Source organism: Tachysurus fulvidraco, chromosome 26, assembly GCF_022655615.1.
Source record: "Tachysurus fulvidraco isolate hzauxx_2018 chromosome 26, HZAU_PFXX_2.0, whole genome shotgun sequence".
In the NCBI taxonomy this organism is placed as follows: Eukaryota; Metazoa; Chordata; class Actinopteri; order Siluriformes; family Bagridae; genus Tachysurus; species Tachysurus fulvidraco.
Window position 1 is genome coordinate 6,387,110 of NC_062543.1, and position 24,030 is coordinate 6,411,139.

Here is a 24,030-nt window from a genome sequence, read left to right on the forward strand (position 1 = left end):
CAAATACATACAATGATAAGTTGCATAATCTTTAACAGTTTACTACACATAAGCATAACTAGTGCTTATAGTGACTACTCAGCACTGTCAACAAATGTGCTATATTTTCAACAATATGATATTAACTTTATAAAATAATAGCACCGTTTTGGAAAGCATACACAAATCATTCTATATACTGTAACATCAAACATGCATTTTTAACTGCACAAAATGCACTAAACACAATCATGAGTGATGACAAATGAGATGACTTACAGGTAAAGCCTTATTAACAACTTTGAACAGAGGATGTTTTTAGATTAATGAATGCCCATAACATGAACGATCTGTCTTTGAAAAAGTTCACAAAGAGTATAGTCTTTTATTGATGAAGTCACGTACCACTTTCTTGTGATACCTCATGCGACCACAAGAGGTCACTTGTCTGCATTATGTTACACCTGGCAATGGCAGAACAGTCTACCTGTCTGAAAAAAACATAAAATCTCAGGCGTTATGAGGTGAGTATATGGAGTGCACAGCATTCAATTTACTTGATGTTTGATTGTATAGCATTTTATTGACCATCAACCATCTGTAAAGTAAATTCCAAACTTATTATCACCTTAACCACAACGATCTTTGTGTATGTGTATGTGGCAGAGACATGTTTTATATGTTATTAAGAAAGGTGAAAAATAATTTTATGATGTTAAATATGTAACACTGTTCAAAATTGAATATCCTCGTGGGGAAATATACCATCAGGAACTGCCACAGCATGTGCTTAGAATTGTCACAAAAGAAGGCTCCAGAGATGATCTCATAGAGACTGTGATAGTGCTGGATGGCATCAAGGTCTCGAGAGTGTTGAGTTGCTGCAACTAGCTGTGTTTTGCTTCTAGGCCTAATATATGCAGTTAATCTGAGTTACCCCAAAGATCTCAGATATACACATGAATTTTTCTATAAGATTTTACTGGGTTAAAAAATAAATAAATAAATAATTGTGTCTGAAGAACAAGCTTTATCGTTGACATGATTAAAATCATTTGACCATTTTGACCATTCTGTTCAACAAAATTAATCAAAGACACAGGACAAAGGTTACATTTTGCTTCATTTCACAAAGAAGAGGCCAAAGATAACCTGTATTATTTTCATGTTATTTATTACTTCTTCTTGTATTGTGTTATTGAGAAATATTTATTTTGACATTTTTCAGAAGCAGTTCTAAACAATTAAAAACTAATTGTTTTGACTTACTATGAAACAACATAATGTAAACAATACATTTACTCAACTTATTTATGCCTTACTCATGGTTCCACACTGTTCCACAGGGTTGTTTTTTTTTTTAAGATTTTATTGAAGTTTTCTGTCCAAAATAAAGTTTTTGTACAATTGTCTGTATGGTGTATATTGATTTGGTAGAATGTTAACTGAGCAGGAACAATTTAGGTAATTTCTCTCAATAATTGCAAATCAATATTATATATTATGTTAGTTCAACTTGATTAATTAGACTTTTTAATGTAAATGAGCTACATGCATAATCTAGATTTTCTAAAATCTAAAAAAAATGTATTAAATCATGTGGGTGTTACTTATTTTTTTAAGTAATTTGTTTGCTTAAACTCACAACATTGTGTATATTTTGCAAATACTTTGCTGTTAGTTTTATTTAAAACCTATTTAAGTTGAATTTACTTACAAATGTGCCTACATAGTTTAAGAAAATCCAACACATCATTTTGTACAGTGTAACTGTGACATTCACATAACTTAGTACTTAACAACACAGCAAAAAGAAATAAAATATTAATTAGAAATAGAATATTTTCTCCAGGTAAATTATACAGATTTTTTAACAATTAAGAATATAATAAACAGAACAAATATAATATACTAAAAGATTAATAAGGGCATATTTTATTAATGTTTTCTGTGTAAAATAAACAATGATTTTGCACAATTGTCTGTATGGTGTATATTGATTTGACTGCACAGGAGCAATTTAGATAATTTTACAAATAATAATAATTACAAATTAATATTATATATTATGTTAGTTTAACCTGATTAATTAGACTTTTTTGATGAAAATGAGCTACATGCATTACCTCCTTTTTTAACAATTAAGAATGAAATGAAAAAAATAAAATGAAGGATACATATTTTACACAGAAATTACTAGAATTAACATATTTAGTAAAGCTATAAATTAAGTGTACTACAAAACTAGCTTGCACAAAAGTCAGTAAACAAAAAGTGATGACCTACACAGAGCAGTAATATAGACACAGGTGTGAATCATGTACAGTAGTTGAGCTCCACCTAATCAAAACACGATTCATCTCGTTTACCGTGTGCAACTGTGTCTAACATTCACCATGAGATCAATTTTTGAACATTTATTCTTACAAAATATGCGTCTCACCAGTGGTGTAGTCTAGTTTTTTTGTAATGAGTATACTGTGATTTTTCCCCCCTCCCAGCCTCATACGCACCCATCCTAGAGGGACACCCCATAGGCACCACCATATTCACTAATGCATAAAATATGCATCTACATGTAATTTAGAGCATTATTAAAGACTGCTTATGTGTTATCAACATTCCAATTTATTATAAGCAACAAAAGACTTGTCAACTGATAAAACCTGTGCTCCAGGTCCCATGTTCATATAACATTTAAGGCTAAATGTAGCTCTTAAAGGTTTAGTTCACCCAAAAATGAAAATTGTGTAGTTTCTTTCTTCTGTTTAACACAAAAGTGAACTTTATACCTTTAAGAGCTACATTTAGCCTTAAATTTTATATGAATATGGGACCTGGAGCACAGGTTTTATCAGCTGTCAATTTTCAATGTACATTTAAGAGTGAACAATAAACATTTGTTCAGTTTTATCATCAACAATCTTTCATTGCAGAATATTATGAACTGAATGAACTGGTAGTTTACAAATCTTTCCAAATACATTTGTACTCGGGCTGTGGGTGAAATGTCCCCCGAAGCTGCTGTAGCTTTAGGCGCAGGCTTCCGAAAACACTCAGAATGTAGTTTGAGTCTGCTTTCGTTTCAGATCTTCTTTTACTTAGTTATTTAATTTCAAATTTGCGCCAAAAAAGACCGCCAAGCAGCTGATTTTCCTCCTTGGTACTGAAGGTGACGTCAGATCAGATCCCAGGCCACGGAAGCCCCAATGGTCCAAAAATGTTAGTGATTCGCAATCGCAACCACACTCTGTGTTCGCAACACAGACGGGGTGAATTGATGAATGAAAGTTCTGTCACAAAACGATATTGTTACGTCTCCTCACGCTTTTTAGGTGGGTATACGGAAGTGGATATACGGCGTATACCTGCGTCTCACCCACAGCACTTCTTCCTTGTTCTACTGCACATCATTCAATCAGCACGTAGTAGCGCCACCGGCGCAGCCAATAGGAAGCGCGCTCACATTAACGCAGGATTGAACTTAAACAACCCTCGAACTTTAATACTTATAGCCTTATATATACTGCTGAAAAAAATGAAGGGCACACTTCTGTTACACACTGGATCTCGATAAACCAAATATACAAGTAAAAAATAAATACTTCACTAATCACAAAATCATCTGTCTGAAATGTCAAAACTAAATATTCTCAAAAACAAATTCTTCTTCACTATGTTGACCTACAATTTACTACACAGCAGGAATTCACTTTATTATTGTCGCAGTCTCTTGTTTCACTCTGATTGGACAGATACAGGCGCGCACTTATTCAATATTTTTGAATGACGTCAGAAATTCTGCGTGTTCACTTGTTACCATTTAAATGTAAACTCCAGACTGAGGTCCGCGACTGCTTAAGAGATTCTGTTTAAACGCTTTACTCTGATCTTATACTGACATTTAACGCTTCTGATCACGAGTGGAAACTTGATTTAACATAAGGAGCCGAGATATCAGGTATTTGTATATGTTATAGTCAGATATCAGAAATAATCCGATCGTGGTTCTTTTGTTTTTTACTTTATTTTCCACTCGGGAGGCGAAAAAATGCTGCTATGCTGCTAACTTGTTGATGATGACAATGTTTTGAGTCCTTAATATTTATTTACTTACTTACTTACTTTCTTATTTTACGAATCATTTGTTAATGTAGATGGATGAATGTGTTAGATAGCCGCCCTGCATCTAGTTAGCGCTAGAGATCAACTGTCACAATCTAGTTTGCAACTGTGTAGATGTATAAACATCTATAGTTCAATAACACTGAGCTCATATCTGTTGTTTACAAATCATTTAGCTGGGATGGAAGTCCTGATCAACCAAAGAAACTTTCCCAACAACTTGTGGCATTTGGTGAATGATCCTCAGATTTCTTCAATCTGCTGGGATGACAGTGGGGAAGGAATCCTGATCTGTCCAGAGGCCTTCAAAGCTGAAGTGCTATCTGCAGACAACAAGCAGAAGGTCAAGTTCTTCAGAACGACTAATTTCATCAGTTTTGTTCGCCAGCTTAACCTGTATGGCTTCAGAAAAGTTTGCCCAGACTACAAGATCTCGTTGACAGCAGTGAGCTTCATACAGCACTACTTTAACCCGAACTTCAAACGGGCAAACCCGGAGCTTCTGGTCAACCTAAAGCGACACACACCTTCCAACAAGGCCAAGCTTGCTGCTGGGAAAGAAACGTCCAACCAGTCAAGTCCTTTGCATCCGATGATGAAATCACCTGATATCTCTGCTGTGGTCGGTCAGTAGACGTTCAAAACAAACTACTGTATAATTCATTTTTTCATTTGTATATTCATCCTTTGTAAGAATTTGTAAGATTGTGTAAGGATTTGTAGGGAAAACAGACAAAGAGAAAATGTGCTGGCTAGGTAACGTTGTTGTCTTGACAGTCATCTGTACTTTTATTACTGTTCTTTTAAAGTTTGATTTGTCTCTGTTCAGGCACAGATTTATCTGAGCATCAAGGAACTTCTGATCACCTGCATGTTAATGGGTCCCACACAACACCCCAGTCCTCCCAGGCATTTGTAACAGGTCATGATGATTCAAGCTCTGAGTTCTGTCACCTCCAGGTGGATTTTCTGTCTACACATCTATCTAGTCCAATGCAACAGGGCTTACATTGTGCAGTGCCTGATGGGAATTTTGATGCCTCCATGCCTGATTTGGCACCATGCAGTTTTAATGCACCAGGTGATGAATAGTTAAAAATATTATAGTTTAATTACTCTAAGCCTACTATACAGCCCGGTTGCATGCTGCATAGCAAATACAATAGTTTTGGCCATTAGTATGATGTATGCTTGCATGCAATTTGGGATGTAGCCAAGTCCATTGTTTTACAATTTTAGTGTTGACAGATAATAGGTAACAAGAGTTTGTCCAACCTCCATGAGTATCACTTTTTCTATCTAAATTTTTTCCCCAATTATAGATTTCTAGAAAATATTAATTAAGATGACATATCATAATATAAGTCAATATAATTCTCTTATATATTGTACACAAATTATTAAAGCATAAAACTCATGGTTTTTCATATAGAACATTAAAAGTGTTTTGTGGTGCTTTATGCACATGATTTCTGTTAATTTAATAGATGATTCAAGCGCTGAGTTCTGTCACCTCCAAATGGATTTTCTGATTACTAAGTAATCATTAACTTAGTAAAAGTAACCAGATTCGGTGCTGTCAGGCCTAGTCAGTCTGAGCTCTCTGATCAACAATGTGTGAGGAAGTGAAAATCAAAAGTTCAGCTGAAACAGGCCTCATGAAGGGAGTAGGGCGAGACAGCTGAATCAGGCGACCAGGTGGACGGACCTGCTGAATCTGAGATTGAGGGTCTAAAGGGAACCTGACCTTTAGTGGAAATAGAGAAACTAAGGCTTAAAATATGCATGTGAGTGCAAGCCCAGTCTGGAAAGTGACAGACTGAGATCATAACAATGTTCAGCTCATAGGTTTCGTAAGCTTAAGGAGTCAACATAGACAGTAACGTTATATACAAAGCAACATTATAACAGCAAGGGCTTAGCAAAAACAGTAATACAACATAACCAATATAATCAAGAACTTTTATCATAGCAAGAAATGAAATGAGGAAACTTGCTCATTGTAGCTGTAAAAAAGGATTAATCCTCCACTGTGACCAGGAAGTAAGGCTCTTTTAAGCACATTTGTAATAACAAATACAAAATTGTTATGTAGAATGAAGAAGGCCCAAGTGTTTAGTCTTGGGTCATGAAAAATAAGGGGAGGAAAATCCATAAATGGGCATATGGGTGAAAGGTGCTGGAAAAAGAAGGGGAAATTGGTAAAAAAAAAATAGTGGGCGAAGTCGGTAAACAAGGGGATGTGAGGAAGGTCACCAGGTGGGACGCCTAGGAGCACCAGGGTATATATGGAGGAGATTTTATAACGTCACGAGAGTTTTTGTTTTTGATTGATTTTTGCATGACATGCTCTTTTTGGGGTTTTCATTTGTTACTTTCAACTTGGCAATTTCTCTTATAAGATTGCTGGCTGATTGACCACAATAAAGACGTTTGCTCATTCTCATCCAGGTCTGAGGAGTTTTCTCAGTGTTTTTTTGTAGTAATTATAGAGTTATCAGTTAAGTCTAACTGAAACAGTCTTTAGTAACCAAAAAGTCTAAGAGAGGAGGACACCCTGCGATTTGTCGACGGGCTCTGAGTTACGACACCCTTACTTCAGACAACCAGTATATCAGTCTGGCCTTACATTGCACATGATCTATTTCCGTGTCCATCGAGTGTTTATAATCAGAATCAGAATACTTTATTAATCCCCAGGGGGATATTGGGTATCACAGTTATTTTAAAACCTTATATTTCACCTTGCAAAAAGTCCAGAAAATAGACACTAGGAGCTGCTTGTGTTGTAATATTGTTCCAGAATAATGTATTAGTGAGATGTTGGTAACATGTTACTCAACAGTCAGCCGTTTGTCAGCCTTCATTGTTGTGTTTTTGTCTTATTGCAGTGAATCAGTGCTGTATCAGTGATGTCCAGGACTCCTCATATAGCCACCTCCTGTTCACTGGCCAGGATCCAAACTGCCAATCAGCTGATGTCCAGGACTCCTCATATAGCCACCTCCTGTTTACTGACCAGGATCCAAACTGCCAATCAGCTGATGTCCAGGACTCCTCATATAGCCAAGTCCTGTTTACTGGCCAGGATCCAAACTGCCAATCAGCTGATTTCCAGGACTCCTCATATAGCCACCTCCTGTTTACTGGCCAGGATCCAAACTGCCAATCAGCTGATGTCCAGGACTACTTATACAGCGAGCTCCTGTTTACTGGCCAGGATCCAAACTGGCAATCAGCTGATGCTCCAGATCCCAGGAAGAGTCACATAAACCTGGACACTATATTCGATGCAGAAGATGAAATGAAGAAATGAATTTTTATACTCTGCCCACCATTGACTTATTGTGAAGACAATTAATTATCATTAATTATCAGTATACCATCTATTTCATTATTCTGAATCATTTCTTTAATAAAATAAACATGAAACATGAATATACCAATAGCTGTTGCCGAGTCATTTATTATATCAATTTTTTTTAAATGTGATATTTGTACGAGTTTAAAATTTGTACATCTGTCTAATCATAACTATTGATATTTAAGAATAACTATTTAAGAATAACATTGCATGTATTGATATTTTTTTTAGATTTAAATATAAATTTAATCGTACTTTTACAAGTATCATTTTAATGCAAATTTGACTTAAAAGTGAATGAAACAATGCACAGAAATGTGGGGCCTGATGCATGAAATGTACTAAATGATTTATTCAACAAAGTAATTTATTTTTTGTAGCTTCTATACAATTATTTGGTAACGTTTTGGAAAAAGTTATTAACAACGTTCTAATATTTAGCAAAGGATCTGAAACAAGAATCAATGTAGTAGAATATTGAATGTGCACAATTTTGCCTAAGAATTATATATAGGCTGATGGTGGTGTAGAACCAGTATAAAGCTTTAAACCGTGCCCTAGAGGTTTAACTTACAGAGACTGGTCAGTCATTGCAATGTGTTCTGAGGGGACATCATTTGGATGATATTAAAATAATTTTCCTGCACACAGAGCAGTAATAGTGAGACAGTAGTGAATCATGTAGTTGTAGTTGAGCTCCACACACAGTAGTTCTCCAATGCTCTGCTGCTTAGTCAGTATGCAGTAAAAAGTGATTTGCCTCCGTCACATTTCCAACAGACACTGCCTTGCTCACACATCACAGACAGCATCTAAAAAATCTTGTTTTTAACCATGGTGATTTTCAGACAAAAGTTTATGGCACATTATGAGCCGGATTAAATAAATGGACTACACCAGGCAGGCTGCATTTTTTTGGGCCCCCCTCCATCGATGTTATTTATGAATTGAAATCTGAAACTTACCAAAGTTACTAATAAAAGTTAATTCACATTTTACATAGCCCAGTCTTTAGTTACAAATTGGTTACAGTCTTACAGTTACAAAATTAAACAGTCTATCAGACTATTTTTTGATATTCATTATTTATACGTCATTACACGGCTCTATTAAATGCTATTAAATTATCCTCATCCATTGGGAGTGTCATTGTTAAGGCAGTAGTACCAGCAAATAACCAATAGGTGTCAGTAAACTATGTAAACAGAGCAAATAAGTTTATTTGCTCTGTTTACATTTAATCAACACATTTAATTAAGATTTTCTGCAAAATGCAATAGCTTACAACATTTATAAATGTTGTAATTAAGAACAAGAAGGCAAACATGACCCCTTCACATTCAATCAAGACCATTTAGAAACTGTCTAGCAATAAATAATAATAAATATAAGGATGGAGGATTTAAAACCTGTTACGGGTCGCAGTGCCGTGACCACTAGGGGATGACCCAGAAACAAGCTTCAACTCAACTTTAAAGCATCAAATCCTCCAAAAACACGAAAAAACTTATTTACCTATTAAATTTTATACTCTCAATATTTTTTTAAGCCCACACACAAAGCATAATATGATTCACAGCCTTCATACTATTAGAAAAAAATTTTGGACAAAACTGACCTAGGTGGCGCTAGACCAGTTTTTCCCTTACCTTTAGACGCGTCTCTTTCTTCACTGGGGTAATATATTCCAACACAAATAATCCACAAAAATCCACGCAGGTCCAAGGAATTGAAATCTGTAAACCTTTTAATCCAACAGTAGTGCGCCATCATCTCGTTTTGCCGCTCTAACTTCTCATTGGGATATTCAAAAATTCTAAGTCTACGTCATATTTATAGCCCACGTCCTAAGCCAATCGGTGCTTGTATGGCAGAGATAGACGGCTGAGAAGCCAATGATGGCATGACCTCATTTTTTGGGAACCCGCCTTTGACTGACAATTACTCCTTCCAATAGCAATGAAATGGGCCGGGACATATACAGCTGTTTAGCCAATAAGCAGACGATTCCAACGGCATGCGCCATGCCGTATGTTCTTTGCCTGTGTCTGCGTGAACAAGCTGCGCAGAAGAATTCTTGCGTAATCCCTGACCTTTTGTCCCTCTCACAGCTCAGGGTGTCAAGTTACAGGCCTGTTTTCACACCAGAGTGATTGAGAAATAGTCTAGGCTTGTTTATGGCTTTTCAGACTGAGCCTGCAGCCTTTTATTTCAAAGTTATATAGTAAACAAGTACACAAAAACGCTGCACCAGACGACCATGGCCGTAGAAAAATATTCATATAAAATCCATTTTTGGGTCTTTTGACTTGAATTATTTTTTGGTGAAAGCCAAGACATGTGGCTATGACCCTCAGTTGTTATTTTGTCCCTAGCATGTTCCAGAAAAATAAGATTAATCAGTTTATCAGGTAAACAACCCAGGCGGAAATAAAAACCTCCCATTCTAGCCTCTGTAACTTTGTGCCAGTAAGGCCTAGAATCAATCTGATAGTTTCTGAAACTAGAGAATCTCTTCTTTCCAATGAGACCAGGCTCACCCCTGTGTGTCAAAGTATGTGGGAGCTGTACCACCTTTTGTTGGGCAAGTCATGTAGACGAAAAACGTGCAATAGGGGGCGAGATCCTTAACAGGTTTTAAACTATGGAAAACTAAAGGTATTCAGACTATTAAAGACTTGTATAGATGGAATACTTCTTACATTTCAAGAATTATGTGATAAACACCAGATTCCTTCAAAACATTTTTTATTTGGAAATAAAATAAAATAAAAATAAATAAAATACTAAAGAAACCATTTAGTATGCATGCTCCACTCAGGCATAATCTTCAGCCTTCCAGCATCACAGGCCTCCATCACTGCAGAAACACGTCTTGACGGCATCATCACAATCTTGTGGAGAAATAATAAAATGTATACATAAGACAGCTGTTTGAGATTTGAATATACTTGGTTTGGTTCTCATATTGAATTTCATTATAGTAGAAAGTACAGCCCTATATTATACATTTAATTTATATGCATCTTACATTTGATTTTAATATTCACTTTACTAATTCAGATTTATATGTTTAAATGGAAAACTTACATTTACAGATGCTTTCTCCTGAGTTTTGATGAGGTGAAGTCCTCGATGATGTCTTCAAAATCCAGGGCAGTTGTGAATCCATTTTCAATTGCCAACAGGGCAAAGGCATTCAGTTTTTTTTCTGTTACTGTTGCTCTCCGGTATGTTTTTACTCGTTTCAACAAAGAAAATGATCTTTCTCCTGAACAGTTTGCAATCGGTAATGTCAGATACATGCGAAGGCAAATGTCCACATTAGGGAAAGCATCCCTCAAGCCTAGCTCTAGGAACTTATTGTACATGGCCATGACTGATTCTTCATCTTTTACCATTGAGATGAACTGGCAAAACACTGCTGTAAAGTCCTCCTCAAGATCCTTGGGGTATATTTTCTTAAGCTTTTCTGTGGCTGCACGGATTTGTTCAATGTTCATTGATTTCGTTTTAGTAAGGAAACCAAATTTCTCCTCCATGTTTTTGTATGCCTCTTTGCGTTGTTTCAATTCTTGTGACAAGCAGTCACAGATGACATAATGTGTGTCAATCAAGAATGCTTCACGGCCTGAGCGCTGCACCTCTGGACCTGCAGACTCACCAAACATAACTTTCTTCACTCGTCTCCTTTGGCTATCTGCTTTGTATCCCTCTGTCGCTGTGAGAGTCTTGGCCTCTGCTTCATAGACATCGAAATCATTTCTGGCCTGTCCTATGTATTCTATGAGTGAACTGTACAGAATAGAACAGTACATACATCAATTTGTACCTGTTGCAATGCTTTGCTGGTTAAATTGATTCTTCTCATCAGTTCATCCCACAGTACTGTCATAACTGCAGTTTCAAGGGTTTCCATCACTGTTATTAATTGACTCGCCTCATATTGAGCAGCTCTGGGGGTTCCATGGTCAACTTTGATTTCATTCAAAGCATCCTGTATAGCTTTGTAGCCAAATCTCAGAGCTTTTGTTGCATCAGCTCTTGCAGACCACCTTGTGCCGGAAAGGTTCTTCAGTGTCAGACCTCGCTCACATTTTGTGAGATGGGCTGTTAAAATCTCCCACCGCCGAGTTGAAGCTGAGAAGTAGTTGTAGAGATTTTGAATGAAGCCAAAAAATGAAACTGCTTCTAGGCAACATTCTGCTGCACATGCACCAACTAAATTAAGAGAATGTGCAGAACATGGTATGAAGTCAGCATTAGGATTTTTATTTTTTATTCTTGCTTGGAGTCCAGAATATTTCCCTGCCATGTTACTAGCATTGTCGTAGCTCTGCCCACGACAGTCCATCAAATCAATGTCCAGTTCTTTTAACTCAGATTTGAGTGTTTCCTCCATGTGTTCTGCAGTATGACCATGCAGTGGTATGAACTCCAAAAATCTCTCGACAGGCTCACCACTTTTCTTCAGGACATAGCGAATTATCAAAGCAAGCTGATCAACATGTGTGACATCAGGTGTTGAGTCCACAATGATGGAGAAATACAATGGCACGCAGAACTTTCTCAGCCAACAGCTGAATAAACTCATCACAAACTGTAGAGGACAGGTAACTGGTATGTCCCCTGCCCTTGTTTCCATATCTGGCTAGATGCTCTGACAGAAGTGGATCAAAGCGACTAATTAACTCCAAGCAGCCCAAAAAGTTCCCATTGTGGGGTGATCCTACTAACTCATCGTCCCCACGGAAGGGCAGTCCTCGTGAAGAAAGAAACTGAATAGTTGCCACTATACGTTTCAAAATGTTGAGCCATTATGCTCTCTCAGACTCCTGTTGCTGTACTATGTTTGAATCTATGCGTACATTTTTATTTCCAAGTGATGATAGACTCAGCACAGCAGTACGATGATCCATACTATTCTCATGTTCATGCAAACGATTAGCACAGTTTTTCCAGTCATTAAATCCGGTGACAAATTGATTGTCTCTTATACTGAACAACTTGCAGCAGTAACAGAATACAGTGCCAGTAGACGCCGAGTACACTAACCATTTTCTTGACAGGGTTTCTCCATTTAGCTTTTTTCTAAAGAAATGTTCCTTGGTTAATCTTGGGTTAATGTCTCCATATTTCCTCTGTGATGCAGAGAAATCTCCAATATTTTGACAGAGATGGTTTAGTGCAAAATACTCACGCATCCTGTCATCAATTTGGTCCCACTTTGCAGGATCAGATGGGTAGCTTTTTAATACCCTTTCTGGGTCTAGAGGCTGCTGCATAACGATATTGGGCTCACTTCTGGCTGGCTGCTGTTCTTCCATCAGTTTGTCGTTCTGTGACGGCGCTGATGTTGACGGCACGGGCGCCACAGTGTCTTTGGCCACATCTTCCACCGCATCTTCCCCCGCATTTCCCGCCGCATCTTCCACCGCGTTCACAGCTGTCAGATGGATGCCCGACAGAAACTTTTGCAAAACCCCCCGCTGTCTCTTCTTTTGTTCTTCTTCATTTTTTTTCTTTTTACGTTTTGCCGCACCCGAAAGCATCTTAAAAGTCAGCCTACTACTACTCAAAAGACACCTGCCTGCTATATTTGTTGTCTGCTGACGTCTCCTCGGACTTAACTGGCAGTGGCGCCTCTATATAAATACAGTCTATGGTTTAAAAAAACATCGTCACCATTTTTACTTAATTAATAAATAATGAAATAAATTGTAGATAGGACATTTGTACATTTTATTTTATTTTTATTATTATTATTATTATTATTATTATTATTATTATTATTATTATTATTATTTTGTCCCTCTGTCTGGGCCCCGTCCCGCCAATCGGGCCCTAGGCACGTGCCTAGTTTGCCTTTGCGTTAATCCGGCTCTGGGCACATTTGCTGTTCACAAAAGCAGAAAGCATCCTTACAATTGTCAAGATAAGGGATAACTGGAAAAACATCAATGACAAAATAGCCAGAACTTTCTCCAACTGTCGACAGGATATAAAGGACAGTCCACCCATAGAATTCCTTCAGCAAAGATGGCTTGCCTTGTTATTTACTTGTGTTAAAAGCTTTTTGTGTCTGGCCGGCCATTGGCTTGTTGGCCTAAATTTGTCCATTTATTAAATTATGGGATGTTAAAAGTCTAATTGTAATACTTTAGTAGTTTTGAAGGTCAAAGAAGAATTCAGGAGGTTAAAAACTGTTGAGCTTGAATGGCAAACATGGACAAATACACAGACATACTCCTTTCTTTGTTTCCAACCCAAGGAGGAAATGCTGGACGGCAGATGCATGACATTTTAAATATGCTTAATCAGGTACACATTATTTTGTTTGCACATGCTTGTGTTTTTAATGTAAATGTTGTTTTATTTATCCACACTTGAAAGAATTTTTATTGCTATTTTCAGAGTAACGCTGTGGAAAAACGCAGAGAAGTTGATTATGATGTTGAGAGTGTAACTTTATCACATGAATTGTGTGAAACTGAAAATACAAATACATACAATGATAAGTTGCATAATCTTTAACAGTTTACTATATTACACATAAGCATAACTAGTGCTTATAGTGACTACTCAGCACTGTCACAGCAAATGTGCTATATTTTCAACAATGATTAACTTTATAAAATAATAGCACCGTTTTGGAAAGCATACACAAATCATTCTATATACTGTAACATCAAACATGCATTTTTAACTACACAAAATGCACTAAACACAATCATGAGTGATGACAAATGAGATGACTTACAGGTAAAGCCTTATTAACAACTTTGAAAAGAGGATGTTTTTAGATTAATGAATGCCCATAACATGAACGATCTGTCTTTGAAAAAGTTCACAAAGAATATAGTCTTTTATTGATGAGGTCACGTACCACTTTCTTGTGATACCTCATGCGACCACAAGATGTAACTTGTCTGCATTATGTTACTCCTGGCAATGGCAGAACAGTGTACCTGTCTGAAAAAAACATAAAATCTCAGGCATTATGAGGGGAGTATATGGAGTGCACAGCATGCAATTTACTTGATGTTTGTATTGTATAGCATTTTATTGACCATCAACCACCTGTAAAGTAAATTCCAAACTTATCACCTTAACCACAACAATCAGTGATGTGTATGTGGCAGAGACATGTTTTATATCTTATTAAGAAAGGTGAAAAATAATTTTATGATGTAAAATATGTAACACTGTTCAAAATTGAATATCCTCATGGGGAAATATACCAGCAGGAACTGCCACAGCATGTGCTTAGAATTGTCACAAAAGAAGGCTCCAGAGATGATCTCATAGAGACTGTGATAGTGCAGGATGGCATCAAGGTCTTGAGAGTGTTGACAATTGTTGCAACTACCTGTGTTTTGCTTCTAGGCCTAATATATGCATCGGAGTTACCCCAAATACCTCAGATACACATGAATTTTTCTAAGATTTTCCTGGGTTAAAAAATAAATAAATAAAAAAAATGTGTCTGAAGAACAAGCTTTATCGTTGACATGATTAATAACATTTGACCATTTTGACCATTCTGTTCAACAAAATTAATGAAAGACACAGGACAAAGGTTACATTTTGTTTTATTTTCCAAAGGAGGAGGCCAAAGAGAATAGAAATAACCGGTATTATTTTCATGTTATTTATTACATCTTCGTGTATTGTGTTATTGATGAATAGTTATTTTGACAATTTTCATTAGCAGTTCTAAACAGAATATCATTGTTTTTACTTCCTATGACACAACATAATGTAAACAATACATTTACTTAACATATTTATGCCTTACTCATGGTTCCACACTGTAAGTATGTTTTCAGCCATGTTAAACATTCTTGCATATTTTAAATGTAAAGGTTGAACAAATATTCAGGTTTTTTATTTTTCAAAGTAATTTTATTTTTCCTCAGTTAAAAAAAAAGTTTGTTAGTCTGCACTTGTCTGGGACAATTTTGTCTTATAAGATTAATAAGTGAAGGTTTTATTGAAGTTTTCTGTCCAAAATAAACAATGTTTTTGCACAATTGTCTGTATGGTGTATATTGATTTGGTAGAATGTTAACTGTGCAGGAACAATTCAGGTAATTTCTTTCAATGATTGGAAATCAATTATATATAATGTTAGTTCAACTTGATTAATTAGACTTTTTAATGTAAATGAGCTACATGCATAATCTAGATTTGAATATAAAACAAAAAAAAAATTATTAAATCATGTGGGTGTTACTTATTATTTAAGTAATTTGGTTGCTTAAACTGGGGGCACGGTGGCTTAGTGGTTAGCACGTTCGCCTCACACCTCCAGGGTTGGGGGTTCGATTCCCGCCTCCGCCTTGTGTGTGTGGAGTTTGCATGTTCTCCCCGTGCCTCGGGGGTTTCCTCCGGGTACTCCGGTTTCCTCCCCCGGTCCAAAGACATGCATGGTAGGTTGATTGGCATCTCTGGAAAAATTGTCCGTAGTGTGTGATTGCGTGAGTGAATGAGAGTGTGTGTGTGCCCTGCGATGGGTTGGCACTCCGTCCAGGGTGTATCCTGCCTTGATGCCCGATGACGCCTGAGATAGGCACAGGCTCCCCGTGACCCGAGGTAGTTCGGATAAAGCGGTAGAAAATGAATGAATGAATGAATGAATGAATGAATGGTTGCTTAAACTCACAACATTGTGCATATTTTGCAAATACTTTGTTGTTAGTTTTATTTAAAGTTAAACCTTTTTTTATTTTTTAATAGTTTTATTTAAACCTATTAAAGTTGATATTACTTAAAAAGGGTGATGAAAAATTGTGCCCAAATAGTTTAAAGAAAATCCAACACATCGTTTTTTTACACTGTAACCGTGACATTCACATAACTTAGTACTTAACAAAACAGCAAACTGTCAGGTCCCTGGACGGAGGTGGTGCGGTGACAGACCCGTACGCAGGATAGCTTCAAACTAAAGGGGTTTAATACATGAGGAAGAACAAACATAAACCACGCTACACAGGGAACAAACAATATTATCAATGAAGCCGCGCTGCGTAAGGCAACGCGGCTCACATAAATACAAACAGGGGTAATCACACACAATAGGGAACAGGTGTGATGACCGGGAGGAGCAGACAATGACAGTGCAATCACGTGACACAAACAAACACAAACGCACATGGCCATAAGTCTGCGCGGATCCATGACGGATCTGCGCTAATCCCTAACAGAACCCCCCCATCACCACCACCACCACCACAACCACACCCTCTTAAGGCGCGGCTCCCTAAGCGCCAAAACCCGGCAAGCTCCACCTAATCAAAACACGATTCATCTCGTTTACCGTGTGCAACTGTGTCTAACATTCACCATGAGATGAATTTTTGAACGTTTATTCTTACAACATATGCGTCTCACCCACAGCACTTCTTCCTTGTTCTACTGCACATCATTCAATCAGCACGTAGTAGCGCCACCGGCGCAGCCAATAGGAAGCGCGCTCACATTAACGCAGGATTGAACTTAAACAACCAACCCTCGAACTTTAATACTTATCGCCTTATATGTACTGCTGGAAAAAATTAAGGGCACACTTCTATTACACACTGGATCTCGATAAACCAAATATACAAATAAAAAATAAATACTTCACTAATCACAAAATCATCTGTCTGAAATGTCAAAACTTCTTCTTCTTCTTCTTCTTCTTCTTCTACCGCTTATCCGGGGCCGGGTCGCGGGGGCAGCAGTCTAAGCAGGGATGCCCAGACTTCCCTCTCCCCAGACACTTCCTCCAGCTCTTCCGGGGGAATACCGAGGCGTTCCCAGGCCAGCCGAGAGACATAGTCCCTCCAGCGTGTCCTAGGTCTTCCCCGGGGCCTCCTCCCGGTTGGACATGCCCGGAACACCTCCCCAGGGAGGCGTCCAGGAGGCATCCGAAACAGATGCCCGAGCCACCTCAACTGACTCCTCTCGATGTGGAGGAGCAGCAGCTCTACTCTGAGCTCCTCCCGAGTGACCGAGCTCCTCACCCTATCTCTAAGGGAGCGCCCAGCCACCCTGCGGAGGAAACTCATTTCGGCCGCCTGTATCCGGGATCTCGTCCTTTCGGCCATGACCCAAAGCTCATGACCATAGGTGAGGGTAGGAACGTAGATCGACCGGTAAATAGAGAGCTTCGCCTTGTGGCTCAGCTCTTTCTTCACCATAACAGATCGGTATATCGACCGCATCACTGCAGAAGATACACCAATCCGCCTGTCACACTCGGCTGCAAACCGTCCCAGACTAAAAACTAAAAAAAACTAAATATTCTCAAAAACAAATTCTTCTTCACTATATTGACCTACAATTTACTACACAGCAGGAATTCACTTTATTATTGTCGCAGTCTCTTGTTTCACTCTGATTGGACAGATACAGGCGCGCACTTATTCAATATTTTTGAGGGGGGGTTGGCTGGTTAGCGAATGAATGAATGAATGATTGACGTCAGAAATTCTGCCCGTTCACTTCTTTACATTTAAATTTAAACTCCAGAAGTCGGCGAGTGCTTAAGAGATTCTGTTTAAACGCTTTACACTCATCTTACACTGACTTTAAACGCTTCTGATCATGAGTGGAAACGTTGATTCAACAGAATGAGCCGAGATATCGGGTATTTGTACATGTTATAATCAGATATCAGAAATAATCCGATAGTGTTTCTTTTGTTTTTAATTAATTTACCACTCGGGAGGCGAGAAAATGCTGCTAGCTTGTTGATGATGGCTATGTATTAGTTCTTAATCTTTATTTACTTATTTATTTTATAAATCATTTGTTAATGTAGATGGATGAATGTGTTAGATAGCCGCCCTGCTAACTAGTTAGCGCTAGAGATCAATTGTTACAATCTAGTTAGCAACTGTCTAGATTTATTAACATCTATAGTTCAATAACACTGAGCTCATATCTGTTGTTTACAAATCATTTAGCTGGGATGGAAGTCCGGATCAACCAAAGAAACTTTCCCAACAACTTGTGGCATTTGGTGAATGATCCTCAGATTTCTTCAATCTTCTGGGATGACAGTGGGGAAGGAATCCTGATCTGTCCAGAGACCTTCAAAGCTGAAGTGCTATCCACAGACAACAAGCAGATGGTCAAGTTTTTCAAAACGACTAATTTCATCAATTTTGTTCATCAACTAAACCTGTATGGCTTCAAAAAAGCCCAGACTATAAGATCTCAGAAGTGAGCTTCATACAGCACTACTTTAACCCGAACTTCAAACGGGCCAACCCGGAGCTTCTGGTCAAGCTAAAGAGACTCACACCTTCCAACAGGGCCCAGCTTGCCACTGGGCAAGAAGTCTCCAATCACCCAAGTCCTTTTCATCCGATGCTGAATTCACCTGATATCTCTGATGCGGTCGGTCAGTAGACGTTCATAATTTATTCTTTCATTTATATATTCATTCATCTTTAGTACCTACTTTACTCTGGTCAGTTTCAAAGTAAAACTGTGTGCTCTGATTGAGATGCCAGCCCATCACACACATTCACATCAATATGCTATTTATTAGCATAACCGATTCATTTCCTGGCATGTAAGGGGGAGGATGTAGGAACTATGAAATCTAAGTACATTAGAGGGGAGGAAGTTGGGTATCAAATTTATTTCAAAACCTGAAATTTCACCATGACAGAAGTCCAGAAGATGGACACTAGGAGCTGCATTGTATTGTAATATTGTTTCAGAAAAACGTATTGGTGAGATGTGGTTAACATGTTACTCAACAGTCAGCCGTTTTTGTCAACCTTCATTGTTTTGTGTTCGTTTTGTTGCAGAGAACCATTGCTGTATCCCAGGCTCCTTGGATTCCAACATGTCCTGCTCCCAGCAAGAAGTTGCCTCCTATGCTCATTCTGGCTATTATCCTGTGAGAGCTGAGAAACATTTTTGTTTTTTTGTTTGTAGAAATTGTCAGTGCAATTATTTTAACCCACAATTTTTAGCTACAATAAGGTTTGGTAGGAATGTACATCTAAAACATTAATGTGTGCTGTAACACAAAATTTTACCTCTTATTGTCCAGGACTACTCATTTAGCCACCTCCAGTACACTGGCCAGGATCCAAACTTGCAGTCAGCTGATGTCCAGGACTTCTTATTTAGCCACCTCCTCTACACTGGCCAGGAACCAGATCCCAAGACGAGTGACATGAACCTGGGCACTGTATTTGATGCAGAAGATGAAATGTAGGTCAGGTTATAAAGAAAGTATTAAAATATGGTAGATGATTTTACATCATTTACAACCCATGTGCTAATAGTGTGTGTGTGTGTGTGTGTGTGTGTGTGTGTGTGTGTGTGTGTGTGTGTGTGTGTGTGTTTGTTTTCTCCATTTTCAGGCTGCTGCTTTCTTCACTCTGCTCACCAATGACATTGTGAAAACTGTTAATTATCATTAATTATCATTAAACAATTGCTTGTATTTTTGTGAATCATGTCTTTAATAAAAAAAGACACGAAACATGCTCTTGTCATTTAGTATATCAAATGCAATGTGATGTTTGTACGAATTTAAAATTTGTACATCAGTCTAATCATAACTATTGATATTTAACAATAACTATTTAAGAAAAACATTGCATGTATTGATCATTCTTAGATTTAAATATAAAATCAGTGGTACATTGACAGGTATTATTTTAATGCCCATTTAATGCAATAAATTGAATGCAAAAACTGTGCCATCCTGGATGAGCTGCACTACCTGAGCCACTTGTGTGGGTTGTAGACTCCATCTCATGCTACCACTAGAGTGAAAACACCGCCAGCATTCAAAAGTAACCAAAACTAGTGATGTTATCAGTGACACCGAAGCTCCGAGGCGTGTGTCAAAAAAATGAACCGATTTTCATCGAAGCTTTGTATCGAAGCTTGATTCGTTTTGGAAAATTCACGTGACAAATGACGTCCGAAGCTTCGCACACACCCACGTGACTGCTTCGTTATCTGATTCAGATGTTTATTAAAATTGTGCGCGACACGCGGCGCGCCCTCGTGTGTTGTATTGGAGTATTACATGGAATCCATTACTGTTTGGGAGAGCTTATTGTTGCGAGTTGTCAATGGAGCCTGTTACAAAAAATCTCGTTCTGAAATGTGGGAACATTTTCATTTGATTTCGCCAAATAAGGTGGATATATATGGTTTTTTTGTGAAGCCTATAATTATAACTTCACTCATCATTGGGCAATTATACGATTCAGTGTAACATTTAATGTCGTATATTTTGTCCTATATATTTGTTGTACAGTAGTAATAAGTTGAAAAATGAAAAGGAATGCAAGAAAAGCCTTTTGTGCACTGCTTAATAACGTGATCTTTTGTTAATTGGTTCACATTTTATACTTTTGAAACAAGGTCTATCCTTAATCTGTTTTTAGGTCCAGTGTTTGATTTGCTCCCAGCAGCTGGATTATAATAATAATACATCATCCAGGTTGAGGCATTTTCCTGCAAAGCTTAACAGTGCCAGATCATCTGTCCAAGATGTAGCCAACAGCCAAGGTTAAAGCCTACTTTAAATTTTATTCATTTGTTTCAGTTTTAATTATTAAAATAATTAAGTGATTTAAAAGAGCCCCTCCTTGAACCGCCACCTTATTGTGGTGGAGGGGTTTGCGTGCCTGAATGATCCTAGAAGCTATGTTGTCTGGGGCTTTCTGCCCCTGGTAGGGTCTCCCAAGGCAAACAGGTCCTAGGTGACAGGCCAGACAAAGAGCGGTTCAAAAACCCTTTATGAAGAAAATTATAACAAGGTCCGTGACGTCGCCCAGTATGGCGCAACCGGGGCCCCACCCTGGAGCCAGGCCCGGGGTTGGGGCTCGCATGCGAGCGCCTGGTGGCCGGGTCTTACCCCACGGGGCCCGGCCGGGCTCAGCCCGAAGGAGCGACGTGGGGCCGATCTCCTGTGGGCCCACCACCTGCAGGAGAAACCGTAAGGGGCTGGTGCAATGTGGATTGGGTGGCAGTCGAAGGCGGGAGCCTCGGCGACCCAATCTCCGGATACGGAATCTGACTCTAGGGACATGGAATGTCACCTCGCTGGGGGGGGAGGAGCCTGAGCTGGTGCGGGAGGTTGAGAGATACCGACTAGAGATAGTTGGGCTCGCCTCCACGCACAGCTTGGGCTCTGGAACCCAACTCCTCGAGAGAGGCTGGACTCTCTACTACTCTGGAGTTGCCCGCGGTGAGAGGCGGCGGGCTGGTGTGGGCTTGCTCATAGCCCCCCAGCTCAGCAGCCATGTGTTGGAGTTCACCCCGGTGAACGAGAGGGTCGTTTCCCTGCGCCTTCGGGTCGGGGAGAGGTCTCTCACTGTTATTTGTGCTTATGGGCCAAATGGCAGTGTAGAGTACCCGACCTTCTTGGCGTCTCTGGGAGGGGTGCTAGAAAGTGCCCCGACTGGGGACTCCGTCGTTCTACTGGGGGACTTCAACGCTCACGTGGGCAGCGACAGTGACACCTGGAGGGGCGTGATTGGGAGGAACGGCCCCCCCGAACTGAACCCGAGTGGTGTTCTGTTATTGGACTTCTGTGCTAGTCACAGTTTGTCCATAACAAACACCATGTTCAAGCATAAGGGTGTCCATCAGTACACATGGCACCAGGACACCCTAGGTCGGAAGTCGATGATCGACTTTGTGGTTGTTTCATCTGACCTCCGGCCGTATGTCTTGGACACTCGGGTAAAGAGAGGGGCGGAGCTGTCAACTGATCACCACCTGGTGGTGAGTTGGGTCCGATGGCAGGGGAGGAAGTTGGACAGACTTGGCAGACACAAACGTACTGTGAGGGTCCGTTGGGAACGTTTGGCAGAGTCTCCTGTCAGAGAGATCTTCAACTCTCACCTCCGGCAGAGCTTCAACCAGATCCCGAGGGAGGTTGGAGACATTGAGTACGAGTGGACCATGTTCTCCACCTCCATTGTTGATGCAGCCGCACGGAGCTGTGGCCGTAAGGTCTCCGGTGCCTGTCGTGGCGGCAATCCTCGAACCCGGTGGTGGACCCCGGAAGTAAGGGATGCCGTCAAGCTGAAGAAGGAGTCCTATCGAGCCTGGTTGGCTCGGGGGACTCCGGAGGCAGCTGATAGTTACCGGAGGGCCAAGCGAGCTTCAGCCCGGGTGGTTGCAGAGGCAAAAACTCGGGTCTGGGAGGAGTTCGGTGAGGCCATGGAGAAGGACTTGATTGTGTCCCTCGTGATGGCCTGTGGGGGGTGCTCTGGGAGTATGGGGTCCGGGGCCCTCTGTTAAGGGCTGTCCGGTCCCTATATGACCGGAGCAGGAGTTTGGTTCGCATTGCCGGGTGTAAGTCAGACTTGTTCCCGGTGCATGTTGGACTCCGGCAGGGCTGCCCTTTGTCACCGGTCCTGTTCATTATTTATATGGACAGGATTTCTAGGCGCAGTCGGGGGCCGGAGGGAGTCAGGTTTGGGGACCACAGGATTTAGTCTCTGCTTTTTGTAGATGATGTTGTCCTGTTGGCTTCTTCAAATCAGGACCTTCAGCATGCACTGGGACGGTTTGCAGCCGAGTGTGAAGCGGCGGGGATGAGAATCAGCACCTCCAAGTCCGAGGCCATGGTTCTCAGCCGGAAAAGGGTGGCTTGCCCTCTTCAGGTTGGTGGAGAGTTCCTGCCCCAAGTGGAGGAGTTTAAGTATCTTGGGGTCCTGTTCACGAGTGAGGGAAGGATGGAGCGGGAGATCGACAGGCGGATCGGTGCATCTTCCGCAGTGATGCGGTCGATATACCGATCTGTTGTGGTGAAGAGAGAGCTGAGCCGCAAGGCGAAGCTCTCTATTTACCAGTCGATCTACGTTCCTACCCTCACCTATGGCCATGAGCTTTGGGTCATGACTGAAAGGACAAGATCCCGGATACAGGCGGCCGAAATGAGTTTCCTCCGCAGAGTGGCTGGGCGCACCCTTAGAGATAGGGTGAGGAGCTCAGTCACTCGGGAGGAGCTCAGAGTAGAGCCGCTACTCCTCCACATTGAGAGCGGTCAGCTGAGGTGGCTCGGGCATCTGTTTCGGATGCCTCCTGGACGCCTCCCTGGGGAGGTGTTCCGGGCATGTCCAACCGGGAGGAGGCCCCGGGGAAGACCTAGGACACGCTGGAGGGACTATGTCTCTCGGCTGGCCTGGGAACGCCTCGGTATTCCCCCGGAAGAGCTGGAGGAAGTGTCTGGGGAGAGGGAAGTCTGGGCATCCCTGCTTAGACTGCTGCCCCCGCGACCCGGCCCCGGATAAGCGGTAGAAAATGGATGGATGGATGGATGGATGGATTTAAAAGAGCTGCTGTTATTTTTTTTATTATCAAAATAGGAACAAACTAAATAAAATAATTGTCCAAATTAATAAATAATTAAAAGTAAAATAGTAAATTATAGAAATACAATAAGAACATACATTATTGTATTTAATATATTGATTCATTTATTTATTAATCTATCCTTAATTTGTCAATCCATTAATTTTTGCTTCTAAAATTAATACGTTGCTTGGTTGTGGAACATTCTGTGATAGCACTTTCACCAG

At 39.9% G+C, this 24,030-nt stretch overlaps 1 protein-coding gene and 1 long non-coding RNA gene across 3 annotated transcripts; one reads left to right on the forward strand and one right to left on the reverse strand.

The window, feature by feature from the left end:
• Window positions 1-3,721: 3,721 nt before the first annotated feature.
• Window positions 3,722-7,571, forward strand: LOC113637229 (heat shock factor protein 5-like). Of its 2 annotated transcripts, none has more exons than XM_027137767.2 (4): window positions 3,722-3,940; window positions 4,281-4,730; window positions 4,940-5,185; window positions 6,996-7,571. In XM_027137767.2, the coding sequence occupies exons 2-4, from the start codon at window positions 4,286-4,288 to the stop codon at window positions 7,418-7,420; spliced, it is 1,116 nt and encodes a 371-aa protein (XP_026993568.2). In that variant the 5' UTR covers window positions 3,722-3,940; window positions 4,281-4,285; the 3' UTR covers window positions 7,421-7,571. The 2 variants fall into 2 exon arrangements, with proteins under 2 accessions (XP_026993568.2, XP_047664986.1); XM_047809030.1 differs by having other exon boundaries at window positions 3,723-3,940; window positions 4,934-5,185; window positions 6,996-7,568.
• A 10,061-nt stretch (window positions 7,572-17,632) lies between these two features.
• Window positions 17,633-20,402, reverse strand: LOC113637230. The gene is made up of 3 exons (XR_003439310.2): window positions 20,205-20,402; window positions 19,510-19,662; window positions 17,633-19,374 (listed from the first exon to the last, which is right to left on the reverse strand). It is a non-coding gene; the product is annotated as an uncharacterized LOC113637230 (long non-coding RNA).
• Window positions 20,403-24,030: the final 3,628 nt, after the last annotated feature.

Excerpts from the sequence above, each read along its gene's own strand:
- LOC113637229 (XM_047809030.1), top strand. The coding sequence starts at position 4,286 with ATGGAAGTCCTGATCAACCAAAGAAACTTTCCCAACAACTTGTGGCAT. Across the intron at positions 4,731-4,933 it reads TGATATCTCTGCTGTGGTCG|GCACAGATTTATCTGAGCAT; the intron begins GTCAGTAGACGT and ends GTCTCTGTTCAG. Across the intron at positions 5,186-6,995 it reads ATGCAGTTTTAATGCACCAG|TGAATCAGTGCTGTATCAGT; the intron begins GTGATGAATAGT and ends GTCTTATTGCAG.